The sequence below is a fragment of the Myxocyprinus asiaticus genome, chromosome 5 (genome assembly GCF_019703515.2).
Source record: "Myxocyprinus asiaticus isolate MX2 ecotype Aquarium Trade chromosome 5, UBuf_Myxa_2, whole genome shotgun sequence".
NCBI lineage: Eukaryota > Metazoa > Chordata > Actinopteri > Cypriniformes > Catostomidae > Myxocyprinus > Myxocyprinus asiaticus.
Genome location: NC_059348.1, coordinates 49,647,991 through 49,660,088, shown reverse-complemented (window position 1 = coordinate 49,660,088; position 12,098 = coordinate 49,647,991). Strand labels below are relative to the sequence as shown.

The window sequence follows — 12,098 nt, the reverse complement described above, 5'->3', positions numbered from 1 at the left end:
CTGCAGGTTTTTCTGTCAACGCCTCATCTGAGAGACTCAATATGGGCGAGATCGAGACGTTGGAAGACTTTTGAGGCCTGCTGATCGACAAGCTCCCCCTACTGACTATTTCCCCTTCTGAACAGCTGCCATTATATCCCAACTCAAACTTTGTTTCTGTCTCTTTTTTTTTTTTTTTTTTTTTTTTTTTATAAACATTATCCTCAATTCTTTGATTTGGGGCAGCAAATCTTTCTTCCTCCCTAATCCAGAGGAAACAACAGTTGCAATAACAATGCTGCCCCGTGGCCACGAAAAGAACCAAAACATCCTGAATAAAGGAAAAGAGAGAGAGGAGTAAACTGACCTCACAGTCTTCAATGTAACATCAACTGTGTTCCTCCACTGAGATGAAGCGTCTACTCACAATCATAAACATCTCTCCTAAATTGTTGCTATAAGTGTGAATAAAAGGAGTGCAGAGGAAAAAAGATTATGTATTATCCCCACTACAATGTCCTTTTTATTTATTGGTTCCCCCTCCCCCCCTCATTCTTTGAGCATTTTCCATTTTCTTTATTTTCTCTCCTCTTCCGTTTTCCTGCCCCTATGTTGGCGGAGGTCGATAACAGCATAGGGCTCAAGGACATGTAATCAACAGTGTCCTGTTTTAAGGACATGTTTGAAAGTTCCAGATAGTTATCCATTTTCTTGTAAAATATTAGGCTGTTTAAAGAATAAACTTTCAATTCTGCATCTGTATTATAATATATGAAAATGATGAACCCGTGGAGTCATACTTTTTTTTTATTGCAATACAAGAAATAAAACAGACAGTGTCCTGTGTGGGCTGTTCTACACAGCTTTGCTCTGAGTGCACACGGTGAAACACAATGCAGCGTCGTGCAAAGACTGTTTGCAAATGTTTATTGAAAGGGAATGAAGACAACACTTTTGAAGCTTTTAGCCTCAGAGTTTTCTTTAAGAAAACAAAAATTAAAGGAGTTCCTTGTATTAAGGTGTAATCAGTCTTTTTGCACTGGTGAATTTGACCAGTAGTAAGGTAAAGGTGCACTCAGTAATATTTATGTTTTCTGACACCTAGCGGTGTAGATGCAGCAGCATCACAAAACCAGAATTTGTCAGTTGCCAATGTAATTGAGAAAAAAAAAAAAGCTGTTTGCAGTCAGTGAGTGTTAATTCTGTGATTAACAGTGTCCAAATTCATATGGTATAATTGAAGAGTAATATTCGGCTGGTCATATGATCTCAACATGGCGACACTTATGAATGTGCATCCAGCACCATATGTAGAACAGACTGAGATGTCTAGAATCTTCATCCCATTTGAGGATACATCATTTTAAACAAATCACTGAGTGCACCGTTAATTCACGTCAACTATTAAATCACTAGGTACGTTCTTCCAAAATCGTGGATGAGTCATAAACCAAGATAAAAATTGATTCTGTTCTGGTTCACTTTGGCCGTTATAATGGTGACTCCTTTGAAATGTTTCAGACGGGAGATCAGGCCTAAAATGTTCTGTGTTAAACATAAATTAAGCTCTGACGATTGCATCTGTGGCATGCTGTTGACTATTTGTAAAAATAAAAAACTGCACTTACATTAATACCCTCACAATGGAAGTCTATGGGGCAAGACCTCCATTTCATTCATCTGTAACAGAGTTATTACGAATATAATAGCACACTTGTAAAAATGCAACGATTGTGGAATTTAATTGATGGTTAATCTACAGTCAAGCGGTCATTTTTGCAATTTAAATGCCAACTTAAATGACGCCAGCCGGAGGTGGAGTTCTTCTGTTTCTGGAGACTCTGTGGTCTCTCTTTGCACATAAAAAACAGAATTTCAACTGAAACTGAAATATGCTAAGTAGCCATGTAATAAACAGGATAATCTTCAGTCAGCCAGTAAATATCGCAAAATAAACCCCAACCACAGTTGGTGGTCAGTACCTCATCGGAGCAGAGTCTTGAGAAACAGCTGAATTGAATCAGAAGGTTGCGTCGTAGTTCTGTTGGTGTTTATTTTGCCAAAATAACCACCTGACTGCCTGTTCTGATTATTACAAGACTACTTGCCAAATAAATAGACATTGAGTTTTTATTTGCCAGATCTCAAGCCTAAAATAAGCGACTTGCCTTAACAAAACAACCAAAAATGAGTGACACCATTTATTTATTTTTTTACTAGCAGTTTTTGAATGACCTGTGAAATATCACTTTATCTCCAGCTGTGCAGTCATTATTCAGACTGTTGGATGGCGGGATTGACATCAATTAAGAGTCAAGTAATCCAGCGAGACGTGTGACTAATTATAATTACTATTATAATACACATTAATTTCTTATCCATTCTTATTTTTGAGCCTTTTTTGTCAATAAACATTTAAATTATCACTTCAGTTACATTTGTCTCCACCAAATGTCAAAAAAATAATTTAATCATACTAAAATAAAATCATGGCCAAATTTCAGATTCAATGATGCACCACATCATTTAACAATCTTTTTTTTTTACATTTATCGGATCAAATTGATGTCACCCATACTTTTGTCCATGGTGAGACCACCTCTATAACCCCAAATGAGAGAAATAGCCTGGGACACTGAGTGGGCATGAAAGTCTTTTACACTGTTGGACAGGAATGGAAAGACTCGTTTTGCTGCACAAATGGGAGGGTCTGAAGAGGGTGGGTAGTTTCCAGAAGACTTGACAAAAGTCTACACTGTCCATGCAAAGTCCTCCCACCTAAACCCAGCTACCTCTCTCTCGCTCTCTCTGTTTCTTCATTAACGTACCAGTCCAGGAACGGTAAACAGAAGCATCCTACCTAACACAGGAACCATGGGCGACTGCAGCAGTTACAGTGGTTCATCTCGGCTTGTCCTCTGTGCTGTTCTGGCCATCTGTATGGCCTTTGTGCAGACAGGTAACATCCCTTCTTTCCCATCTTATAAAAAATTGACATTTCATGCATTTGTAGAGTTCTGGGCAAAGGATACAATGGCCAGTACTGGAGTAATTCTAGCTTGCTTGCTCGTCATAGTTGAGAAATTGAGTTTCTGTCAGTTCTATGAGATTTTTTTTTTCTTGAGTCTTGATGTATAAAGTGTAGGACAGTATCTGTTAGAATATGTGGCTATGTTGAAAAGAGTTCACAAAATCAGCTAATTGTGTTTATGTTTCATTTCAACTTTGTTGACCCTCTGGCCTGGTTTTGGGAGCCCCCTTCTAGTTGCTTGAATAGCCATTATTGAGCTTGAAAGTTTTTCTTTTAACACTGAATTTCAGACTAAGACCATATTATAACCATTATTTTAATAATGTGCTGAACATTTTCTCATACTTTCTCGTACTGTTCTGTTAGTTTCCCAAATTAAAAAAAATGGGCGACACAAAAGGCCACTGCTCTTTAAAAAAATTACCCTACTTCGTTGCTTGTAAAATAAAGTGAAAGATGTATTTAAAATGTTTGCTACCACTTAACCAGAATGAACAGACTGTATAAACAGAGGTGTAAGTGTGTTAGAATGAATCATCACACTGACTTCAGTGACATTCTCCTTTTCACAACCAGGTGTAATTTAGGCTTTGGTTCGGAGCTTAAAAAACAAAGACTCAGTTTGTTAGACAACTTGAGAAAAACAAGGCCTGCTCACTGCTGTACAAAGAGCATAGGCAGGGATTTGGAGCTGATAGAGGGTTGTGGGATTTAGACATAAAAATAAATTTGTACACTGAGAGACAAATTGCATCGTAAAAAGGTTTTATATTTATGATGGAAACTGTGAAAATTGATGGTCACATCTTAGAACTGAAAAACATGGTACATTCCAGAAGATATTTTTAAATGCATAACCTCATAAGGTGGGACAAAATGACAGTTTAAGGAAGTTTAATACAATCTCAGACTTTCCAGGAAGAAGAGATTATGTAATACTGATTTATTTCTATGTTTACAAGCCAAAACGGTGGTAGCAAAGTCACCACAGTATTACTTAAGTGAACTCATTTGCATTTTATTGTCATTGAGTCACAATGAATTTTGATGCATTTTTAGTGCGTAATGGGATTTTTGAGTGAACTTCATTTCTACGTATATTGTACAATATAATAAGTACTAAAAGCTGCCTGTTGCAACTAAAGCATCATTTATTCACATGCTTTACTGAACAAACATTTCACACATAGTACTTCTTCAACCATGAGTTTGGCCATTCTTTGGCATTACTTTCATGAAGTTTCTCATTTTCTGCAGTATTTTTCCACATTTACAAACCACATTTGACAACATGAAGAGCATTCTTAACACCAGTCAGGACAAATTCTGTAATACTAAGTAGACAGAGTTTGGGGCTAGTCCTCACCAATAAAAAGGACACAAATAGCTTGTGCCTCTCTTAGTCTGCTGACTGTGAAGATGCCCACTCAGTTGTAGCCCATCATGGCTGGTTGGCGTAAGGTGAGGTGGGTAAATAGTCACCAGCAACACCCTGGCACCCGCAGAACCGCAGTGGCGGACGAGTGTGTCATTCACACGCACTTGTCTGCATGTTGTCATCTCACTGTTGTGTGTGAAAACTAAAGAGATTATTTTCTGCCTTAAAGTGACCCCCGTGTCATCATTTGCTCACCCTCATGTGTTATGGTTGGGCTAAATAATGAATATTCATAATATAACTGCGATGATTTTGCTGACGATATATAATTAAGCAATAACGTGAATCTCGTATATTTTAATGCGCATTTTGTTTGGCCATTAATTTTCATAGAGAGCATCAGTAGACTGATTTCATCCTTCAGGGCTGCACAATAACAATTAATCAAAATAACATCAATTTGGCGATATAGTCATATGTGATTTTTAAAATGCAAAAGGCTGCGATTAAAGACAAAAAACATGGTCTGTGTGCGCTTAAGAATAACCGGTTGGGGTGCTGTTCTGTGCACACGTGGGGCTCGTGGGCTTGTGTTTTAAGTGCTTTTAGAGCAGTTCATATGCATGGTTAAAGACAAGTACTACAGGTTCAAGCATTTGCACAAATCCTAACATTAGTAACCACAACAAGTTATTCAAATCTACAAACATGGCACAGTATAACAGAAAAGAAGAAGATGACAGTGTTTTACCAGATGCGGAACATACATTGGCGACCAAAAGTTTGGAATAATGTACAGATTTTGTTCTTATGGAAAGAAATTGGTACTTTTATTCACTAAAGTGACATTCAACTGATGACAATGTATAGTCAGGACATTAATAATGTGAAAAATTACTACTACAATTTGAACTACTTAAACTACTTCAAAGATTTCTCATCAAAAAATCCTCCACGTGCAGCAATGACAGCTTTGCAGATCCTTGGCATTCTAGTTGTCAGTTTGTCCAGATACTCAGGTGACATTTCACCCCACACTTCCTGTAGCACTTGCCATAGATGTAGCTGTCTTGTCGGGCACTTCTCACGCACCATACAGTCTAGCTGATCCCACAAAAGCTCCATGGGGTTAAGATCCATAACACTCTTTTCCAATTATCTGTTGTCCAATGTCTGTGTTTCTTTGCCCACTCTAACCTTTTCTTTTTGTTTTTCTGTTTCAAAAGTGGCTTTTTCTTTGCCATTCTTTCCATAAGGCCTGCACCCCTGAGTCTTCTCTTTACTGTTGTACATAAAACTGGTGTTGAGCGGGTAGAATTCAATGAAGCTGTCAGCTGAGGACACGTGAGGCGTCTATTTCTCAAACTAGAGACTTTTAGAGATGTACATATCCTCTTGTTAAGTTGTACAACTGGGCCTTCCACATCTCTTTCTGTCCCTGTTTTCTGTCCTTTGTCTTTGAAGACTGTAGTGTACACTTTTGTATAAAATCTTCTGTTTTTTGTCAATTTTAAGCATTTTATAGCCTTCATTCCTCAAAACAATGACTGACTGATGAGTTTCTAGAGAAAGCTGTTTATTTTTTGCCATTTTTGACCTAATATTGACCTTAAGACATGCCAGTCTATTGCATACTGTGTCAACTCAAAAACAAACACAAAGACAATGTTAAGCTTCATTTAATGAACCAAATAGCTTTCAGCTGTGTTTGATATAATGGCAAGTGATTTTCTACTACCACATTAGCAATTTAGCATGATTACTCAAGGATAAGGTGTTGGAGTGATGTGTTGACTACCACCAAATATTTAAGCAGTTCTTAATAACTTTTTAGGAGGCCATGAAGTGACAAACACAAACTTGGGGGAAAAAACAATTTTTTTTATTTTTTTTAACGTTACGCACACTGTCGCCAAGATGCATGCTTTTCCATAGACTGGCTTCATAAACAAGCTTATTTAACTTTCAATATACTGGCTGTGTTTAGGCTGTTGATTCCTCAGCCTCTAGCCGTCCTCTCTGACCACACAAGCGCCCTTTTGTACACTCAAGTGAAGGGCTCATTGATGTATCATTGGCCTAGCGCCCTGGTGTGCCGTACCTACAGCCTGCTTCAAGTCAGGAAAGTGTGTGTCTCGCTAAGCAAATGCAACATTATCAAAAATACTCGTGCACTGGCTATCCTCACTCACTTATTCCAAATATTAACCTTTTATTTTAAGTTTCAGGGTGGAATATGAGCACTTTAGTGTGAAGAAACTGTGTAGTAGCGTGGAAAAGTGGCATAGGTGGCCACTGCATGTAAATACACACCAATATCTTCTATTTTCAAAACCTAATATCGCTTTCATTGGACAAATGAGCGCTCTGTTATTTGCATTTACTTGTCATGCAAGTTCTAAGCCATGTCATTGGGGTGAACAAGTAGGGTCAGACTAAATCTTATGGCACTCATGTCAAAATCTCCTACTGTTTATCTATGTTCGCTCCATCTGTCTTTGTCTCTTCATTTTGGGGTCAGAACCTTTGTCCATGCGGTGCCCTGTTGGAATGATCTGTGAGCAGTAACATAGGAAGTTGGGTTGAGATGCCATGAGTATGGTGTTGGTGTGAAAAGTTGCATGGCTGTCCCATGCCTGCGGGAGACGTGGAATGTCCATGAGAAATGTGAGAAAGAACTAGAGGAGAGGAAGAGGTAGGAACGCGTAAGACAGGATACCTGTAGTGAGAAGCGAGTGTTAATCCTCCATAAAGAAAGATGTCAAACAGCATGTTCAGTCATTTGCCACTTTCTACATCCCTCAATTGCCCACATTAATGTTCAGAAAAATAATAAATTACGTTCACCTTGTCAGGTTTATGAGAACATAATTGAAATAAAACGAGTTTTTCCAGTTCACTTTTGCAAATACTATGTTTAATTTTATTTGTGCACTATTTAAATGGTTCTCAGCACCTTAGGCCACGTCACACTAAAATGTTTTCGTTTAGAAACACATTGCAACTCATCCACACAGGAATGACATTTTCCTTAACTAAAAATGGAGACTTTCGAAAATGCTCTCTAGTACCACATACGTTGGAAAACGATGACAAAAGGAAAGGAAAACCGTGTTTTCAAATGATAACAGATTAGGGTGGATGTGGCTTTAGGCTCAGTAAATTACCTTCTTTTCAGTATCGTATTCTTAAGAACCATTTTTTATTTATTTTTTTGCTATGTAGGTTTCTTGAGTTACTAACGTATATCTCACTGTCCATTTGACAACAGTAGATTCAAATTTCTGCTGAAATCAATCTGTGCTTACTGAAATTTGAAGCACTGCCCCCAGTGGCCAAAGCTGGAAGTGTTGTTGAATGTATAGGTACTGTATGCATGAACTCCAGTTGCTGGGTGAAATGTCCACAGGAGGTCACCAATAGTGAATTGTGCATTTGGCAGACACTTTTATCCAAAGCAACTTAGTGCACTTATTACAGGGACAATCCCCCTAGAGCAACCTGGAGTTAAGTGCCTTGCTCAAGGTGGTGGCTATGGGGTTTGAACCAACAACCTTCTGCCAACCAGTTCCGTGCATTAGCCCTCTATGCCACCACCTTCTAGATGTAAATGATGTAATCATGTCAACAGGAATGCATTTTTAATTAATCACATGCCCTAGGCCAAACCCCAACCTTAAACCTAACCATCAGTGGAGTAAAAATGTTATCTTTGAGTGAAAATGCAATCCCTGAATAACGCTAACCATTGATTATTTGAAAGCGATTACTTCCTGGTTTCCATGGGACCAGAGTGCTGATCTCTAAAGCTGCTTACGCAATGCGCTATAAATCTGGCCACAGGAAAAGAAGCACACATTTGTATTGATACAAAGATGTTTGATGGTCGATGCCGCTTGAATGAGGTAGATGTCAGGGTGCCGGATCGTTCGTTGCAACTTGTCGAGTTCCCATGTGATCATGTTGCACAGATGGGTTCTAGAGAGCTAGAGAAAAGCAAAAAGTGGTTGGTGGAACAAGGTTCTTATGTGGGATCAGGTTGTAAAACTCGTCTTAGTTCTAATTTAAACCTTTTTATTCATACTGTAATTAGGAGGAATACTTCATTAATGTTGTTGTGTATATATCCTTTTCATCTGAAACAGTGGCAGATTCTTCTCCTACACTGCAGAATGATAATCAGGACACGCTATCCGGTGCCGGAGCCATCGATGTAACAACAAAACACCCTTTCCATGACCTGACAGAAAAGTCCTTCACTTTTGACAATGAGGACGGTACACCCTCACTAACCCTGGATGAGGAAGAAGGTAGAGTTAGAGCACATATGATCACATACTGTACACTTTGTGACGTATTTACTGAAATGACTTGTTTGTTTATCTTACACCAATTTTACAATCATCAACCATGTTCGTTTGCAACTCATTTTACTATTGTAATGTAATGTATTTACAAGTTAAACAGGATATTCAATAAGAAAAAATGTAGGGCAGAACTTAATTTTGACTATTGTGAATTGACTGGATTATGAAAAGTGGCCTCTATATGACAGGTGATTGGAAAGGAGGGGGGAGTTGGAAGGGAAGGGTGGTTGAAAAGTGATGCCGAAAATAGTTGTTTCAGAGGCGGACCAAGTTATTACATTTCAATGAAAGTTTATGAATTTTTTAACCCACCTTCTAATAAAGCGTTCACAAGAGGACCAGGTATGTGTAGTAAGAAAGTAAATAGTCTCAATTTTGATTTCATGCTGACTTTAATGTGTGGTTACAATTCAGATGGTTTTAAGATGATTGACAGATTTACTTTCACTAAATATCACATCAAGTCAGCATCCACATTCATCACAAAGCTAATCATATATACTATATATATATATATATTAAAGGAATATTCTGGGTTAAGCTCAATCGACAGCATTTGATTACTACAAAAAGTAATTTAGACTCGTCCCTCCTTTTCTTTAAAAAAAGAAAAAAAAAAAGAAGCAAAAATCAATGTTACAGTGAGGCACTTACAATGGCAGTGAATGGGGTCATTTTTTGAGGTTGTATTTGAAAGCAGAAATGTGAAGCTGATAATTCTTATTTAATTCTTCTGTTAAAACTCATGTATTATTTGAGCTGTAAAGTTATGTAAATCGTCGTTTAACGGGATTACAGTGTTATGTTGTCATGACAACAAAGTAGTAACATTGGAAATAACTTTACACATAAAAGGTTAGTAGGCGATTTTATCACACTAAAATCATGTTAACGTATATTGTTTGCATCTTGTTGCTATACTTTTGAAAGGGTGAGTATTTTAACATTTACGGATTGGCCCCCATTCACTACCATTGTAAGTGCCTCGCTGTGACCCAGATTTTTGCTTCTTTATTTTAAAGGAGGGATGAGTCAAAATACATTTTGTGGTCATGAACATTATGCCACAAGTGCTGTCGATCGAAGTTTACTTGTTTTGAACCTGAAATATTCCTTTAAATATTTACCATAATAAAAAGAGCACTCCACAATTGATGAAACTCGCTGCATGTAAAGTTAAAGCCACAATACTGTACATCTGTGATGTGCACGAACTGTTCTGACAATATGGAGAAAATAACATTATTAAATAATCAAACATAAATCTTACGTCTATCTTATAGAGAACTTATGAGTGCAATGGAAATACAGTATATGAACATTACTCTTAAGGTGGATTGACAGCTGTTGGTTTTTCTCTGTCTGCAGGTGTGTTGGGGCCAGGTGCCATCACAGCTATTGTCATTGCTGTGTTTCTCGGAGCTTCTGTTCTCCTAGCTCTCATTGTTATCACACTCAGAAAGTTCACAGCCTCTTAGGAAGGTGTTATGTTTCTCAGTTCCCCTCTTACCCAATCCATCCTCTTCTTTTTTGTTCTTCATTTTCCCTTCTCCTCTCTATGATAATTGCAGCAAGTATCTCATTGATGGCAGGTCCCACATGAAACTGGTGATTTCTCTTATAACAGTCAAGACATGGACAGGGGAACCAAGACTGAGGCTGATACAAAAGGGCAACTTTTTATTGTAGAGAATATACAGAGAAATTATGAAATTATTAGTTTTGTGATCATGTCAAACTGTTAACAACATCTTGTTTGTATCCTCAAGAAACAAAATTGGGAATAAAAGACTTGAAGATTATAGAAGGTTTTTTGGAGGGATATTTTAACAGATATTTTCATTTATATCATCATGCATTACAATTTCATGTGGTCCTGTTTCATATTAATTTCTAATCTACACCAAGTTCTCGTTTTCTTGTCAGCCTAACTGATTTGTGTGAAATTACCATGTCCTTTAAAGATTAAGAGAGAGTGTGTATACATGCGTGTGTATGTTTGAGAAAAAGCCAAGCAGAATTGTGTATGTGTGTGTTTTAATTGAACTTTTATATATAAACTGATGTAAAGTTGTGTGTCCGCTTGTGTAAGCTCACTGAGCAGATAAAAAGACCATGTTAAAGCCTTTCATGTGAAAGAGTAGTTTCTTATATACTTCATGTTTACTCTTGTAATCTGATGAAATAATACTTGGGTTATTTTGCCAATGTAGTTGTATTTATACTCTTAATGTCAATTCGAGGGGAATGGAAACATCTGCAAAAATAAACAAAAACATGTTCCCAATTAAATGTACCTCAAATGTAAATACATTACATAATTTAAAAGGTTTTTATAGTATGAACCTAATTTTGCAGTATACACAAGGGATTTTGCTTTAGCCTGCATGGAATTTGAATGTCTATTCCAGTTTTCCAGTTTTACTTATAAAATAATTATATTTTTCATTTCTTTTGAAACAACAGACCATATGGAGGATATATTTACCTAAATATTCATTATTAGACACTTTATAGAATTATCAAGATATTTTGAACTGCAAAAGTGGAGAAGTGTGTGTTATAAAGCAGTTGTTGTCTTTACATGGTAATGCATGATCATCTAGCCTATCGCAAATATCATATCCTTAATCTTGAGAATGTGATTTTTTTTTACAGCATGAGATAAATGGTTAATTAAAACAATAGTCATTTAAACAGCCCCACAGTATATCAGATGCGGAAAGAACCACTTAAAGGGATAGTTCACCCAAAAATGATCATGTCGTCTCAGATTCGTATGACTTTCTTGCTTCTGCGGAACACAAACAAAGATATTTATATGACGATATGTCTATTTGTCAATACAATCACTGATTCTTGAGATAAGGGGCAAAACATGTCCTATATAAAAAGTCCTCTTTATGTTAAAAATCAATAAATTCATAATAAAAATACTGAAAAAGTCCAATCTAAAGGAAATATGTATACTCAGTAGTAATGCGGTCATGACGCGCTGTGGGTGTGCATTATTTTTCAATAATTCAACTGGCCCCGGAGTCAATTATTCTGCTTATACCACGGTTACCATACCTTAAGAAATCGTTCAGGGTTTTATCTCAAGACATTTTCTTGTTTTCGTCCCTAAAACACTCTTGTGAGTGGAACTACTTTCTTCCACCACGGATTCAGTTCGTTGCTAGTTCAAAAACATCACTTTAGAACTAGCAACGGAGGATAGCGAGGCTTGCGCTGCTTTACTGGAGTACAAAGGTAGTGCGTTTTGTGCATGTGTGTGTGCGTTTGTGTGCGAGTTTGTTTTTGAGTTACCAAAAGAGAGAAACTCAGAAACTGTGGGATTACC

The 12,098-nt window shown here is 37.2% G+C and overlaps 2 protein-coding genes across 11 annotated transcripts in view; both read left to right on the top strand.

Annotated features, from left to right (window-relative positions):
• The window catches only part of LOC127440620 (GRB10-interacting GYF protein 2-like), a 47,746-nt gene extending 47,274 nt beyond the window's left edge, over positions 1–472 (top strand). For all 10 annotated transcript variants that reach the window (XM_051697316.1, XM_051697317.1, XM_051697313.1 and 7 more), the window contains one exon: positions 7–472. In XM_051697316.1, the coding sequence (XP_051553276.1) occupies positions 7–84 (78 nt within the window). In that variant the 3' untranslated portion in view covers positions 85–472. The remainder of the gene's footprint in view (positions 1–6) is intronic.
• Positions 473–2,738: 2,266 nt separating this feature from the next.
• On the top strand, positions 2,739–11,031 carry LOC127440622 (protein SNORC-like). The gene is made up of 3 exons (XM_051697326.1): positions 2,739–2,938; positions 8,534–8,698; positions 10,124–11,031. Exons 1-3 carry the CDS (start codon positions 2,854–2,856, stop codon positions 10,231–10,233), a joined length of 360 nt encoding a protein of 119 aa, XP_051553286.1. The 5' UTR covers positions 2,739–2,853; the 3' UTR covers positions 10,234–11,031.
• Positions 11,032–12,098: the final 1,067 nt, after the last annotated feature.